Raw genomic sequence first — 16,326 nt, 5'->3', positions numbered from 1 at the left:
AAAATTAAAATAAATACAGAAAATCAATTTTTCTCTAAATGTCATTAAGCTGCTCTTCAAAAGATCTGTTAAGGTGGACATTATCTTACCGAATGGATCCTTGCATACAACTGGTTCAGAAGCAGGACTTGCTTCACTTTCACCAATGTCATTTTGAGCAATGACACGGAATTGATATTCAGCATCTGGAACAAGTCCTGTGACTGTGTACATTGTAGTGGTAATCTGTGTCTTATTATGCCGAACCCATTTTTCTGTAGATGTCTCTTTACGTTCAATATAGTAGCCAGTTACACGAGAACCACCATCATCTTTAGGTCTGGACCAGGACAAGTTGACAGAACTCTTTGTAACATCAAGCACTTCAGGTGGGTTGTTTGGAGGCTCTGGTGGATCTGTTAATAATTATAATAAAAATAAAAAAAAAGAAATAACAGTGACATAGCATTAAAATTTCTGCATATATTGTTGCATTTTTGGATCATAATGTACTAATTAATTTCTTTTTTTTTTTTTTTAGCCTAAAAGGAAACTTACTTAGTGGTGTCTTTGGTACTGCTGGTTCTTCAGATTTGAGAGATTTGCTAATACCAAAATGGTTTTCAGCAGAAACACGGAAGTGGTATTCCACATTTTCTTTGAGTCCTTTCACCACTAATGATGTCCCTTTCACTCTAGAGTCAACAGTGTACCAGGCAGTCTTCGGTACTTCTCTTCTCTCAACAATATAACCCAGGATATCTGCACCACCATCATCTGTAGGAGGTCTCCAGCTTACTCTGACAGAACGAGCTTGTATATCATCATACTCAAGGGGTCCTTCTGGTGGATTTGGAATGCCAATCACTCTGACTTTAATGTACACGGCTTTCTTGCCACACTTGTTTTCGAGCACCAAATCATAGGTGCCTGAATCTTCTCTTTCTGCATCTTTGATCACAAGTTCCGTATGAGTCTCAGAAGTTGCAATCATGGCCCTCTTGCTGATGTCCTGTCCTTCTTTTGTCCATTTGCATACTGGGATGGGCTTACCCTTAATGGGTATTGTAAGCCTGATTACTCCTCCTTGTCTCACCATGAGACCTTCTTGGTATTTTTCATCAAGTTCATAGTCAGGATATTCTGTAAAGAAAAACAACGTATCATGCTATGTCCTTCTACAGATGATATCATACCTGCTTTAGGCAAAAATTTTTTTAGGAAAGCTTTCAACAAGAGCTAAGGCTTGAAATTTCTTACCAAGCATTTCTGTTATTTTGACTGTTCCTGGCACTTCGGCAGGTTCTCCTGGCCCACCAGCATTACAGGCTAGCACTCGGAATCTGTACTCTGCACCCTGGGGAAGATGTGTCAAGGTGTATTCCCGAATCTTGGTCGGCGTAGTATTGCATTTGGTCCATTCAAATTGATCAACCTTCTGCATCTCAATTAAGTAGCCAGTAACTTTAGAACCACCTTCATCTTCTGGTGGACTCCAAGCCAGGGAGACAGATGTTCTTGTAGTATCAGTGACTCTTGGATTCTGAGGTTTACCTGGAGGAGCTGGAAGAGAAGATCAGATAGACAGGTGGGATTTGTTTTTATGAATATTTGAAAGATGAAATAAATGCTAACTTGTAACTTATGATCTGTAATAAGTCCATAGTGATTTAAAAAGGAAAACTTTGAATGGAAGATTTTCACTAATGTTTTCTTAATTTTCGCCAGTCAGAATGTAATTTGTTAATAAACCCAGAAAATTTCCCAGATTAGAATTAATTCTACCATAATGTCATTCCCTTTTACCATAATGTGTGTAATCTTTGTATGAAATCACTTACCAATTGGATCTCTGGCAACAGCAGACTTGGAAGGACGGCTGGGTTTCCCAGTGCCTCTGGCATTGATTGCTGTGACCCGGTGTTCATATTCCAATCCTTCAACCAACCCAGTGGAACGGTAACGAGTCATGGTGACCGGAACTTTATTTACACGGATCCATCTATCTGCTCTGACTTCTTTGCGTTCCACAATATAACCAGTAATCTGTGAATCGCCATCATCTTCTGGAGGATACCAAGTCAATGTCATGCCATCTCGAGAGATATCAAACACTTCTGGAGTGCCAGGAGGACCAGGAATACCTGTAAAAACATGACATGGAATTAGTGAAGGAAGTGTCAGATGACTTTACACATTAATAGTATGTAACATACTGTGAATAACAACGTAATATCAATGTCTTATCAAACTCTTTTATTAGCAGGTACCTAAGTAATTTACAAATCAGGTCAGTGAAAAATTTCTGGTTTTGTAATGGGGTAAAGCAATTTTTCAATACTGACGGTAGACCTGAGCAGAAAATCCAAGTTTACCATCCCCGTTCTGTGCAATACATCTATAATACCTATACAGATTTATGATGGCATTTTTCCTCTGGAAAAGAACAAGATTACTGTGCATCATAATGTACAATTTTATCTGGCCAAAAGAAGCAGCAACATCTAGAAAATTCTAGTGTATGTGTGGATATTCAGGCCTGTTTAAATATATATTTTTAATTTTAAAGATAGAGAATGAACAAAAATTCAGACTTACGGATTCTGCTCTTGCATTCTATAATTTCAGACTGCAGGTAAGATCCAATTCCAAAGCGGTTTGTAGCAGCTACACGGAACACATATTCTGCACCTTCAACAAGTCTGGTGAACTTAAATGTTGTCCTGGTTACTGACTCTGAAACTGGCAGCCATCCAGGACGGTGAGCATCACGCTGTTCTACCACATACCCACTAAGGGCAGCTCCACCATCCAGCTCAGGAGGCTCCCAGGAGATGGTTACATAATTTGCATCAATTTCATCAATTCTGATAGGTCCAACAGGTGGTCCAGGCTTGTCTAGGGGGGAAAAAAGATAAAAAAGAAAAGATCTTACAAAACAAGTACAACAAAGGAATCATATTTCTCATGTAAATGTCAAAATGGAGGAAGATCATGGACAATTATTTTGATGGACTCTTACCAAGGATTATAACTTTTAAGGTATCAGTAACTGTTCCAGTTGTGTTCTTCAGTTCAAGTGTATACTCCCCAGTGTCATGGATGGTGGTCTCACGCACAGTTAATTTGGCCATTTTGGCAGAAGTCTCCGTTTTGATGCGTTCTGATTCTTTTAGTTTAGAACCAGCAAAGAACCAAGATACAGTTGGAGGTGGTCGTCCTTCGATTGGAATGGCTAATTCAATGGGTTTGCCAGCAGGCACGTGGATTGTCTTCTGAGGTATTCCACTGAAGTCAATTGTTGGTAAGACTAAGGAAAGCAAATAATTGATATTTTAAATACCTGTTTTATAACTATCACATTCATTTGGTGTAAGTTTGACCCTATTGTTTCCAACAATAGACACTTACCCTTTCGGTCTTGAACTGTCACTGCTGTGACAATCTCTCGTGGCTCCGACACGCCCTTCTGATTCTGTGCTCTGACCCTGAACAAGTACTGTTCGCCTTCATTGAGGGAGATTATGGTATGTTCGTAGACAGTAGGCTTCAATGTCACTACCTTCAACCATCTTTCTGTTCCAGCTTTGCTGGCCTCAATAACGTAGCCAGTCAATCTGCTGCCACCATCATGCAGTGGTTTATCCCAAGCAAGTGTAACAGTTGTTTTAGTAGTGTCAATCACTTCGAGTTTTTGTGGTACCATGGGGACATCAGATACCAGTACTGCATCAGATGTTTCACAGCCTTCACCAATGCCATAAATATTTTCTGGTAGTACTCTGAAATAATACAAAGCTCCCTCCAGAAGTCCAGTAACTCTGTAAAATGTCTTGCTGCATTTGGTAGTGACAGTCTTGTAAGCTCTCATGGAAGCTTCACGTTTCTCAATTATGTAATTGTTGACTGGGGCTCCACCATCAATGACTGGAATGTCCCAAGTAAGTGTCACAGAATCTTTTGATGCTTCCTTAACTCTCACTGCAGGTGGTGGACCAGGTGTATCTAAAACAAACAAACAAAATTTTTTTCCCGTTTTGGATCCTTTCATTTTACAGTCAATGACTACTTCTGCATAAAACAAAGATGCTGGGATTTGGTTTATAAACTAGCACAGCTCCAGAAATTACGTATTTTCCTTAGGATTAGATTGTTTCTCTGACTTCTCAATTATTCTCATGTTATTTAAAATGCAAATTTCCTTTGGAAATGAATGACACTTATTTCTGAGCAATGAGCATGCAGAGTGCTGTAATGCTGATATACAGTTGTAGCAGTACTTACCATACACTTTCACAGAAATAGTGGCAGATTTTTTCCCTGATTGATTTTCAGCCTCGATGATGTATTTTCCAGCGTCATACCGGTTAACTTTATCCACAATAAGTAGACTGTAGCTGTCTGTAGTATCAATAATACCTCGACTTACAAGGTCAACACCTTGCTTGCTCCATGTGATTACAGGAGCAGGTCTGCCAGATACAGAGACCATTAGGCGCAGGGAACCACCAGCTCTGACTGTAACTGTCTTCTTCAGATCATGAGCAAGCTCAAGTTCAGGTGTTTCTGATGAAGAGTATAAGAAATAAGGAATTAGTTAATCTTACAGAAATCCTAAATGAAAATATAGTTTCCTCAAAAGATACATTAGGTTTTCAAATTACCTATTCTTTCCACAGGTTCTATTTCTGCTGATGATTCGCTAAATTCACTCATACCATTCACATTTGTTGCAGCAACTCGGAATTGGTATTTCTGGCTTGTTTTAAGACCAGTAACCGTGAACTCAGCATTCCTCAGAGTGGCAGTTGTATGTGCTCGATACCACTGTTCACTACCTTCTTCTTTCATTTCAAGAACATAGCCTAAGAGGTCAGCACCACCATCGTATGTGGGCTTTGACCATGCTAAACTTATGCTGTGCATTGTAGTATCCACAACTCTTGGAACTGAAGGTGATGCAGGAGTGTCTGAAAAGGAAGAAGATGCATTTTATATTGGTGCAGAAAATATTTTACTGTCAAAACCAAATTCCAGACAACTAATTCTGGGAAATGCATTTAAGATGGACTATAACTTTTTTAAAGTTATTCCAATGCTATCTAGTTCAGTGAGTTTATGTGTGGTTATGGGTTTCTTAGTTGAAATGTCAATGCGAGTTTATGCTCCATTATTATAGATAAATATTAAAATACGTTTTAAATATAGAAACTTACATGATGGTTCTTTACATAACATGTACTGTGAAGCTTCACTAGGTTCACTGTTTCCAGCAGCATTCACTGCAGTGACACGGAATTGGTACTGGCTCCCTTCCATGAGACCAGTGACTTTCAGTCTGGTGTCATAAATGGTATAATCTCTATTCACTCGTGTCCAGCGCAGGCTTTTCCTTTCACGTTTGTCCACAAGATAGTCCTTAATCTCACTGCCACCATCCGATTCTGGTTTCGCCCACTGAATAATGATGTGCTCCTTGCCAACACTCACTTCTTCAGGAGCACCAGGCTGTGTTGGAATGGCTATTTTTTAAAAAGATGAGAAAAAAAAGAGATTGTTCAACACATTGTTTATCCATGAGAATCATTCCACAAATTCTGATGTAGAATGGTAAGTAGTAACACTCACTGAAAGCATTCCTGGCAATCACAGGTTCTGATTCAAGTGGAACACCTGGTCCGTATTTGTTGACACCTCTCACACGGAAAATGTATTCATTATTTTTAATAAGTTTTGTAACCACAGTTGATAAGGTCTGGCATTCAGCCTCAACAATAACCCAGTGAAGTCTGCTGGTTTCACGCCTTTCTACAATATAGTGAGTAATTTCTGCACCTCCATCTTCCTCAGGAATGTTCCATGCCAGAGTACATTTCTCTTCTGTTACTCTGCTAACTGTGATTTTGCCTGCACATGGACCCGGTGAATCTGTGTAGGAATCAAAATAAGTATTGTCATTAGTGGCTAAGGAAAAGTATCTCATCCTTATTTAAAAGAATGTGTGTTTTTTTCAGTATACTAAGTATTAATAGTAATCATGGGATACATACCAAGCACTTTGACAAGAACAGAAATTTGTTTCATCCCACTGGCATTTTTAACTGTTAGGGTGTATTTTCCACTATCACTTCTGTCACAGAACTTGATAATTGCAATAGCTCGCTTGCTGGTGTATTGCAGAGATATCTTTTCACATAGCTCCAGTTCCCTGTCACCTTTGGACCAGAAGACTTTTGGTTCTGGTTTTCCACCAATGGCTGCATCAAGAACAAGGTCGGATCCAGCCCTAATGCTCAAAACTTCTCCCTGCAATCTGGCATCAAGTTCAGCCTTTGGTGGTGCTGGAGAAAGAGATTTGAAAAAAAAAATTACAGGCCAGTACTGAAATTAGAACATTATGTTCTCAATTGTTCCAAGTAAATATTCCTTACTGTATTCATCTTTGCAAATGACAGCACCAGTTGATTCAGATCCTTTGCTAATCACACCAGCAGCATTCTTTGCTAGTACACGGAATTCATAGGCTTCATCTTCACTAAGAGCTGTCACAGTAAAGAAGTTTTCTGAGACAATGGTATAATTGCATTTCAGCCAACGTCCATCACCAGACTCGTTATATGGTTTGCGTTCAATAATATATCCAATTATTTTGCTTCCACCATCATAAAGTGGAGGTGACCAGCTCAGTGACACTGTAGATCTGGTGACATCTGTTACTTCTGGTCTTCCTGGTGGATCTGGAGGAATGAAGCAGAAAATATGAGAAATACAATCCTATTTTAGCTTAAGTAAAAACGTAACTCTGAAAGTAAAACTTACCAACTGGATTTTGAGCCACTACAGGTCTGGAAGCTTCACTAGCTTTGCTAACACCAGCAGCATTTAGAGCATAGGTTCTGAATTGGTATTCTAGACCTTCCACCAACCCTGTGACTTTATAGTTGCAGTCACAGCATGGTACTTTGTTCTCCTTCACCCAAAGGATGGTGTTGCGCTCCTTCTTTTCCACCCAATATCCAATGACTTTGCTGCCACCATCATGATAGGGCTCCTCCCAGCGAATGGCCATGGCACTTGCAGACACAGAATAGACTTCTGGCCTGGAAGGTGGGCTTGGTGGGACTAAACATGAAAAAGGTGGGGAGGAAAATGTTAGTAATTAGAAATACCTCAGTCAGAAGGAAAGAATTTTGAAATTTTGAGAATTTTTCAGTATAATTAAATATAAAACAAATTTTCACTTACCAAATGGATGCTCAGCAACTACTGTTTTTGATTCAACTGGCTTGCTGACACCAAATCTATTTTCTGAGCTTACTCGGAAACTGTACTCTTGATATTTTGTGAGATGACTGACTTTGATCTGTGTGCGTTTCACACTGGAATTCACCAGCTGCCATGCTGTTGTGCCAGATTCACGTTTCTCTACAATGTAGTTTGTGATGTCACTCCCACCATCATCTTCAGGTTCTTTCCAGGTCAACACACAGGACTCAGCAGATACAGATGATATTTCAATTGGGCCAGTGACAGGACCTGGCCTTCCTATAACTACCACTGTGACAGTAAATGTTTTCACACCAGCAGTGTTCTCAAGTGTAAGGTAGTATTTACCAGAGTCACCTCTCATACTGTCTTTTACAGTCAGTGTGGTTCGGTCTTTTGTTGTCTTGATGGTCACTCTTTCAGTTTCCTTCAGCCTCATCTCCTCAAGTTTCCATGTCACTTTTGGAGCTGGGCGCCCACTGATTGGTATATCAATAGTAAAGGTGCTTCCAGCCTTGCATGTTATAAGCTGTCTGCTTATGTCACTGAGATCTGCTGTTGGTTCAATCTGTGGCTCCTTAACAATAACAGAAGAGAAAGCTTCTCTCGGCTCACTGTAGCCAGCATCATTCTTTGCCTTGACCCGGAACTCATATTCTGTGTTCTCCACAAGGCCTTCAACGGTGAAAGTAAGCTGCTTGGTTTGTCCAGCTCCAGTCCAGGAGTCAGATCCTTTTTGTCTCATTTCAAGAAGGTATCCAGTAATACGGCTACCACCATCATGATCAGGTTTAAGCCAAGCTAAAACTACAGAAGATTTGGTTGTATCAACAATATCTAGTCTCTTAGGTGGAGCAGGTTCTTCTGTGGCCACAACTGGTTCTGTTAATTCACAGGGCTCACCTACACCATATTCATTTTCTGCTGATACTCGGTAGTAATATGGCATACCTTCTGCTAGATCTGTGACCTTAAAGATTTGTCGAGTGCATTTTGAACTCACTACTTGCCAGCTACGACGACTTGCTTCACGCTTTTCCACAACATAGTGGAGGATACGAGAACCTCCATCCAGAACAGGAGCATCCCACATTAAAGTAATAGATGTTCGAGTCACATCTTTAAATGTAATAGGACCTGGTGGACCAGGTGTGTCCAAAACCTTGACAGTGAATGCAATAGACTTGCTTCCACTGTTGTTTTCCACAGTAAAGACATACTTGCCAGCATCATTTCTATTGCATTCCTCTACAGTCAATGTGCTGAATGAATCGGTTGTTTGAATGTCAGCACGCAAACTAAGATTAGAATCTGCTTTGGACCACACTGCAGTAGGAACTGGCCTTCCAGAGAAGGCAATAAATAGACGAATGCTTGCACCTGCTCTTACAATATGAGTCTGCTTGAAGTTTGCATCAATATCAATTTCAGGTGCAGAAAGCCTGTCCACGGTTTGGACTGAAGCAGGAACTTCACAACTTTCTCCTCTGCCAGCACCATTGACAGCGCTAACTCTGAATTTATAGTGTTCTCCTGCCTCCAAATCAACAACAGTGTATTTAGTAGCGATAACAGTCTCTGCATTGACTTTCTGCCATGCTTCAAGATCAGCTTTGCACATCTCAATGATGTACCCAATTATTTCCATGCCTCCATCAAAAACCGGCTTTGTCCACTCTAAGCTTACACTAGTCTTTGATGTGTCTGTCACCTTTACAACATTAGGAGCACTTGGTGGGCTGACTGGTTCTCTGCATTTAATCAGCTTTGAAACCTCACTTGCAGGTCCAACTCCTGCAGCGTTTTCAGCCATGACATGGAACTCATACTCATTGCCTTCAATAAGGCCAGTTACTCTGTATCTGTTCTCAGTAATGGGCCTCTTACTGGATACTTTAACCCAGCGCATGCTCTTCTTTTCTCTCCTTTCGAGAATGTACTCATTTATCTCGCTTCCACCATCTGACTCTGGTCGTGCCCATGTCAGTGTGATACTGTCTCCTGTTACATTGGTAGGCTCCGGAGTTCCTGGTGCATCAGGGAGAGCTAAAAAAGAAAAACGTCATTAGAAAGACAAACTGGTAACTCCATGGATATTTGTGCAAAATGAGGGGAAAACTTACTGTAAGGTATTTGTGCGATAACGGGATCAGACTCCAATGGTCTGCCAACTCCAAATTTGTTCACTGCAGAGACACGGAACTGATACTCGTTGCCCTTAATTAATTTAAGTGCTGTATAGCTGCAAGCTTCACATTTATCTTCAACTAATGCCCAAGCAATCCTGCTGGTTTCACGTTTTTCAATTACGTAGTGAGAAATAGAAGCACAACCATCATTAGCTGGAGGTTCCCACCATAATGTGACTTTTTCTCCAGTGATGTTTGTGAATCGTATTGGTCCACCAACTTTTCCTGGTGTGTCTGCAATTTTAAAGGTTCAGAGTTATAATTTGCTGACACTTAGAATAAAATACTATTTTTAGAAAGCATGCTGAAAGTGCTTGATGCAGTACCTTGTACTCTAATGGTAATATCTTCTCGTTTAGTGCCTGATGCATTTTTGGCTTCTACTGTGTACACTCCACGATGTTCCCGGACAGCATCTCTAATGAAGATTGTACTATATCCAATAGCTGTAGTTATTTCTATATTCATCATTTTATCAATCTCTTTACCATCCTTAAACCATGTCACTTTAGGTACTGGACGTCCTTTGATTAGAGCTTTAAGTCTAATGCTCTCTCCAGCTTTAACAGTAAGGCCTTCGAAGTGTTCAGCACCAAATTCAATTGTAGGAGCAACTGAAAAAGGAAAATATAAATCAATTTCCATATAGCTAAATATTTTTCTGATACTCTTCTAAATGTACTAAATATAAAAGTCTGTGATATAGAAAATTGTTTCACTTACGAAATAGCAGTTATTATATGAATGATAAACTTATTTTCCCTGTAAGCATCCATAAGTGCATCATATATATTGTGAACATATATATAGGTGAAAGGCAATGTGGTTTTAATAGCATGCCAAGCAACTTGAGGCACATTTTAATTTTGAAATTATTCAATGCATCAGAAAATTACAGTCCATGCTTTCTTTCCAACTTTGCCACTGATGCTTATCCAAGAGAAATGTAGATTGCTGTGCTTTTCAGCAACTGATTATGTACCTCTGCCAGATTTGGGTCTTTAATTTAGACCTTCCCCCCTTGGAGTATGAATATAAATGTTCTGAATTGACTGGGAGGACAACCTCGTTCACAAGTTCTTTGTCCCTTGACTTCCCACTTCCCATCAGAACAGCCAGAAACTCCATCTGGCTTCAATACCCAAGCATATAAAGAAAAAATTCTTACCGTTTTCATCTCTTGTCATGATATAGCCTGAAGACTGTGAAGGTGGGCTGATTGTGCCAACAGCATTTCTTGCAAGCACTCTGAACTCATATCGGTCACCTGGACTGAGCCCTGTAACTGTATATTGGCACTCACTGACATCAGTGAAGTTACACCTGAGCCAACGGTCTGCACTGCCTTGCCGCTTCTCAATGCTGTAAGCCACAATCTTACTGCCTCCATCACGCAGCGGGGGGTTCCATTTCAGGGTGATTGTTTCCCTAGTGACATCAATGTAATCAGGAGTACCAGGTGGGTCTGAAAGGAAAATAATGAAGATTTATTTTTATTTATTATTGCTCACAATAATGTACAAGAACTGAATTTTCTTGGATGAGTGATTAATCATTCACTTACCTACTGGAGAGACTGCTAAAGTAAATTTGCTTGGCTCACTAGCTCGGCTTAGACCTGCAGCATTTTCAGCATATACTTGGAACTGGTAATCCAGGCCCTCAAGCAGTCCAGTAATCCTGTATTCTCTGTTAGATATTAATGCAACATTAACCTTCTGCCACAAAATACTGTTTCTTTCCTTCTTTTCAACATGGTATCCCATAATCTCTGAACCACCGTCATAAACAGGAGCATCCCAAGAAATGCTCATTCCATCAGCAGTTACGTTGTATACAACAGGCTTTCCTGGGGCACCTGGTGGTTTGAACTGATGCTTTGCCACAACATCTGCTGAGACAAGAGGTGGGCTCACTCCATATCTGTTTTCTGCACGAACTCTAAACTGATACTCAGTATCTTTAACAAGGTTTGGTACTTTGAAGGTTGTTCTGACAGCACTTGAACACACCAGCTTCCAGTTCATTTGTGATGTTTCTCTCTTCTCAATGCTGTAGCCAGTAATTTCTCCTCCCCCGTCATCATCAGGAGCATCCCATGACAAAACTACACTATCTGCTTTGATTTCATCTATTCTTAAAGGTGGTTTTGGCTTAGATGGAGGACCAAGAGTGATTACAGTGATTGTGAATGACTTTCTGCAGACTACGTTATCAAGAATTAAAGTATATTTGCCACCATGCTCCTTTTTCACATTCTTGATACTTAAGCTTATCTTGTTTTCAGTTTTCTTGAAGCGAAGGTGTTCTGTTTCTTTAAGAGGGAGGTTGTCCTTGAGCCAGCTCATTGATGGATTAGGTTTACCTTTATAGGGAAATTCAGCATGCAGGTTATGTCCAATTCTTACTGCAATCTGACCTCCGGGAATATCAGAAAGGTCAGCTTCAGGTGTTATTATAAGTTCTTTCACTGTAATGGGTCCAACAGTAACAGAGTCACTCATGCCTTTTTCATTTTTAGCAAAGACTCTGAATTCCATGACAGAAAGCTCTTTAAGTTTGTCAGCTACAAATTCACAGCTCTTGCTTGTGCCTGCGTATGTCCACTCTTTCTCTCCCTGGAGTTTCTTTTCAATAACATAGTCTGATATAATGCTACCACCATCATAGTCAGGTTTGCTCCACTGCAATTTAACAGAACTCTTCGTAGAGTCTTTCATGGCTAGGTCTTTTACAGGTCCAGGTACATCTGCAGCTTTCACTGGTTCAGATGTCTCACAAGGTTCACCTAGTCCAATTTCATTTTCAGCAAGAACACGGAAAAAGAATGCAGTCTTTTCTGACAGGTTAGTCAGTTTAAAGGTGGTATGAGAACACTTTGTTGTAACAGTTGACCAGGCCCTCTTTGTAGCATCTCTTTTTTCAACAACATAATTTGTTATTTCAGAACCACCATTGATGAGAGGTGGCTCCCACACCAGTGTAACTGTGCCACGAGAAACATGCTTGAGCTGCAGCTTCTGGCATGCAGAAGGTGTGTCAAGTACTTTCACATTCACAAATGATGATTTTGCTTCTCCAACTCCATTTTCAATTGTAAGAACATATTTTCCTGTATCATTTCGTGTAACTTGAGGAATAGTAAGTAGTGTAGATGATTCTGTGTTTTGGATGATATATCTTTCATCAGTCCCAAGATTCTTGTCACCCTTTCTCCATGTGACCGTTGGAGGAGGTCTTCCCTTGAATGGAATCATTATTTCCACATCTTCACCAGCTTTAGCAACAATAGATGTCCGAAGAGCAACATCCAGATCAATCTCTGGTGCCACTGTGGAAATAAATGAAAAATTAATAATGCATACTTGGAATGTAAAATAAGAAACATTTTGGGGAAAAAAAACACTCAGAAAAATGATAAATCACAAAGAAATACAGTACCAAGAATATCTTTAGCTTGAACAGGTTCCATCATTTCAATAGGCTCTCCTTGTCCAGCACAATTCATAGCAGATACACGGAAATAATAATTAACACTTGGCTGAAGGTGAGATACGACGTATTCAGTTGTTCTCACTTCTCCTTTGGTACTGACTACAGTCCATTCTTGCTCTTCACCTTCCCTCTTCTCCACCACGTAGTGGGTAATTGGACTTCCTCCATCATAAGCAGGTTTAATCCAGCCAAGGGTAACAGATGTCTTGGTTGTATCCACAACTTTCAGCTTTGTTGGTGAGCCTGGTTTATCTGTAAATGATAGTTTACAGGTAAAAAAAAACGCCAATCACAATCCATCTAATTGTAAAAAGGAAGAAAATCTACCCTCAGTTACATTGATACAACCCCACCCTAACCAGTAATTTTCCATTGACTTTTAACCTATGGGAAGAAATGCACATTGGATCTTACCAATAGGATCTGCAGCTTTGTAGAAGTCAGAAGCCTCAGAGAATGGGCCTGGTCCAGCTGCATTGACAGCACAAACTCGGAAATGATACTCGCTGTTTTCAGTCAGACCTGTTACTTTCTGTCTGGTGTCCCGAATGGTTTCTTTAGAGACCTTGAACCAACTTAGACTCTTCTTGTCACGTTTCTCCAGAAAATACCCTGATATTTCACTGCCTCCATCAACAGTGGGTCTATTCCAGACAACAGTCATAGAATTCTTGGTTATCTTCGTGACTTCGGGTGTACTAGGTGGTCCAGGTGTAACTGAGTAAAAAATTGTATGTCAGAAAATGAGTACTACTTGCAAACAATACATGAGACAATTCAGTTGCATAAGTTATTTTATAGAACTCATTTCTTACCAAATGAATTTTTGGCTATAACAGGCTCAGATTCCAGTGGATCACCAATTCCAAACTTGTTCACACCACGGACACGGAACACATATTCATTTCCTTTGATGAGTTTTGTTGTAGTTATGATACATCCCTCCAGCTTTTCAGAAATTAAAGACCATACAACCCGACTTGTCTCCCGCTTTTCAACGACATAGTGTGTTATAGGTGCACCACCATCATCTGCTGGCGGGTCCCACATTATTGTAATCTTTTCAGCAGTGACTGTCTTAAACTGTATTGGCCCACCTGGGGGTCCTGGCTTGTCTGTGGAAGGCAGAAGAAAGAAGATGCTAAGTATTCATTACTAAACTATTGTTTAATAGTAAAATACAGTTGTATCTTAAGACATACCAAGTATCTGTACTCTAATATGGGCTGATGCTGAACCCATGGCATTCTTCAATTTTAATTCATAGGTGCCACTGTCGAGTCGATTTGCATCCTTGATGAGTATAGAAGCAAATTCTGTTGTGTTTTCAAAAGACACTAGTGCACTGGTGAGTACCTCATTGCCATTTTTGAACCATTCAATTGTGGGTATAGGCTTGCCTGAGATGCCTAATTTTAGCTTAACTGAAGTTCCTGCCTTGTATTTCACCACTTCTGTATATTCTGGTGGTACATCAATTTCAGGTGCACCTGAAGAAAAAATAAGAATAAGTTAAAAACATGTTTATCATAGCCCGGTATTTAATAAAACCCAAAAAAAATACTACTTTGTTTAATCTAACAGTTAAATGTATTTGATAAATACAGATCAAAGTAAAGAGAACATATATAACTTAAATCAGAAGCCTAGAGTAAGTTAGAACTAATCCTATGAAGAAAAGATAATTATATGTATAAATACATCCACTTGAACAATGGGCAGACTTCTTTTTCTCAGAAAATAAAGATACAGGAAGACTTTGAAAATGGAGACACAGCCAAAGATGGTCCTAACAATCAAGCCCAAATGCTCACAGTCAGTCATGTTTCTTCAATAAATCATTATAAACTAGCCTTCCCTATTTAAAAGACCATGAATCTAGAAAACAACATGGCCATTGTCCTAGTACACCAAAATTATACATTATATCATTGCAAAACACTTACCGTATGTATCAACACATGTGATAGGACCCACAACATCCGAGGGATTACTAATGGAACCAACAGCATTCTTTGCAAAGACCCGGAATTCATACTTGGAATTCTGTGTCAGGCCAGATACTGTGAACTGAGTCTCAATAACATTGGTGAAGCTAGCTTTTGTCCATCTGCCATCTGGAAGATCACGTTTTTCTACAATGTATCCAGTGATTTTGCTACCACCATCAAATGCTGGCTTCTGCCAGGAGAGAGTGATAGAGGTCTTGGAAATATCTGAGGCACGAACATTTCTTGGTGGTTCTGCAGAAGGAAACAAGAATATTGCCAATAATTAACAGCTATTTTGAATACTGGCTTATTGTACAGAACAGATTATCATGGGGGAAACAAAATGGTTGGGTTTCATTATTTTATAGAGAGTACTTACCACAAGCATCAATAGCAAGGACTGGTTCAGAAGGACGACTTGCTTTTCCAATGCCAGCTGCATTTTCTGCATAAACTCTGAATTCATAGATAAGGCCAGCGCTGATTGTGGTGACTTTGAAATGAGTAGTACGAATAAGGGTCTTGTTAGCCTTCTGCCATAATATACTATTTCTGTCTTTCATCTCCAGGTGGTATCCCATGACAGCACTGCCACCATTAGTGACTGGTTCATGCCATCCCACAGTAATACTCTCTCGGGTAACATTAGTGACCCATGGTGTGGAAGGAGGGCCCGGGGTAGCTGATGATATCAAAAGAATTGATTGTTAACCAAATTATATTTTCAACATCAGAGCACTAAAGTACCAATGTATACCATGAGAAGCTGGTTACTCACTGTAAGGAAGCTTGACAACCACACATTGCGAGTCTATGTGGTCGCTGATGCCAAAGCGGTTCTCAGCTTTGATGCGGAATTGGTATTCTTCTCCTGTTGTGAGCCTCATAACTTTGATAACGGTTCTAGCAACAGTGGCAGACACTTCAGACCAAGCTGCAGTGCTTGTTTCTCTCTTCAGCACAATATAGTTGGTAACCTGACTTCCACCATCATAAGCTGGTGGTTGCCATCTGAGTGTTACACTCTCTTCAGTGACATCGCTAAGGACAACAGGACCAACAGGAGGACCGGGTCTATCCAGCACAACAATATTAACAAATGATTTTGTGGTGCCACTTGAGTTCGCAGCAGTAATGTCATATCTGCCAGCATCAGCAGCCACACTTTCTTTAAGGTTAATGATGAGACTTTCTGCAGTGGTTTCTGTGTGAAATCTCATGGTAGGTTTCAGTGCAACACCATCTCTAGACAATGTGACCTTTGGCACCGGTTTTCCAAAAACTGGAATTTCAACTTTTAGGTTTGATCCTGCTCGAACATAGACAGTGTTATGAGGGAAGCCCTTCATGTCAATCTCGGGAGATTCTGAAAAAGAAAACATTTCCAAAACATTAAGAGAGTGTTC

The 16,326-nt window shown here is 40.0% G+C and overlaps 1 protein-coding gene across 1 annotated transcript in view; it reads right to left on the bottom strand.

The window, feature by feature from the left end:
* TTN (titin) overlaps positions 1-16,326 on the bottom strand; it is a 240,259-nt gene that overhangs the window by 11,733 nt on the left and 212,200 nt on the right. The window contains exons 284-309 of the mRNA XM_086898524.1: positions 15,699-16,286; positions 15,300-15,602; positions 14,876-15,172; positions 14,132-14,419; positions 13,745-14,044; positions 13,344-13,646; positions 12,876-13,181; positions 10,999-12,765; positions 10,603-10,899; positions 9,761-10,048; positions 9,369-9,668; positions 7,225-9,291; positions 6,799-7,101; positions 6,411-6,716; positions 6,030-6,320; positions 5,608-5,907; positions 5,196-5,501; positions 4,644-4,949; positions 4,264-4,545; positions 3,391-3,984; positions 3,002-3,289; positions 2,578-2,877; positions 1,821-2,123; positions 1,240-1,542; positions 538-1,122; positions 90-395 (exon numbers count right to left, since the gene is read on the bottom strand). Coding sequence (XP_086754650.1) covers positions 90-395; positions 538-1,122; positions 1,240-1,542; positions 1,821-2,123; positions 2,578-2,877; positions 3,002-3,289; positions 3,391-3,984; positions 4,264-4,545; positions 4,644-4,949; positions 5,196-5,501; positions 5,608-5,907; positions 6,030-6,320; positions 6,411-6,716; positions 6,799-7,101; positions 7,225-9,291; positions 9,369-9,668; positions 9,761-10,048; positions 10,603-10,899; positions 10,999-12,765; positions 12,876-13,181; positions 13,344-13,646; positions 13,745-14,044; positions 14,132-14,419; positions 14,876-15,172; positions 15,300-15,602; positions 15,699-16,286 — 11,877 coding nt within the window. The remainder of the gene's footprint in view (positions 1-89; positions 396-537; positions 1,123-1,239; positions 1,543-1,820; positions 2,124-2,577; positions 2,878-3,001; positions 3,290-3,390; positions 3,985-4,263; positions 4,546-4,643; positions 4,950-5,195; positions 5,502-5,607; positions 5,908-6,029; positions 6,321-6,410; positions 6,717-6,798; positions 7,102-7,224; positions 9,292-9,368; positions 9,669-9,760; positions 10,049-10,602; positions 10,900-10,998; positions 12,766-12,875; positions 13,182-13,343; positions 13,647-13,744; positions 14,045-14,131; positions 14,420-14,875; positions 15,173-15,299; positions 15,603-15,698; positions 16,287-16,326) is intronic.

This window comes from Cyanistes caeruleus, chromosome 7, assembly GCF_971803275.1.
Source record: "Cyanistes caeruleus chromosome 7, bCyaCae1.hap1.1, whole genome shotgun sequence".
NCBI classification, from domain to species: domain Eukaryota; kingdom Metazoa; phylum Chordata; class Aves; order Passeriformes; family Paridae; genus Cyanistes; species Cyanistes caeruleus.
This window is presented reverse-complemented; position numbering and strand designations above follow the sequence as displayed.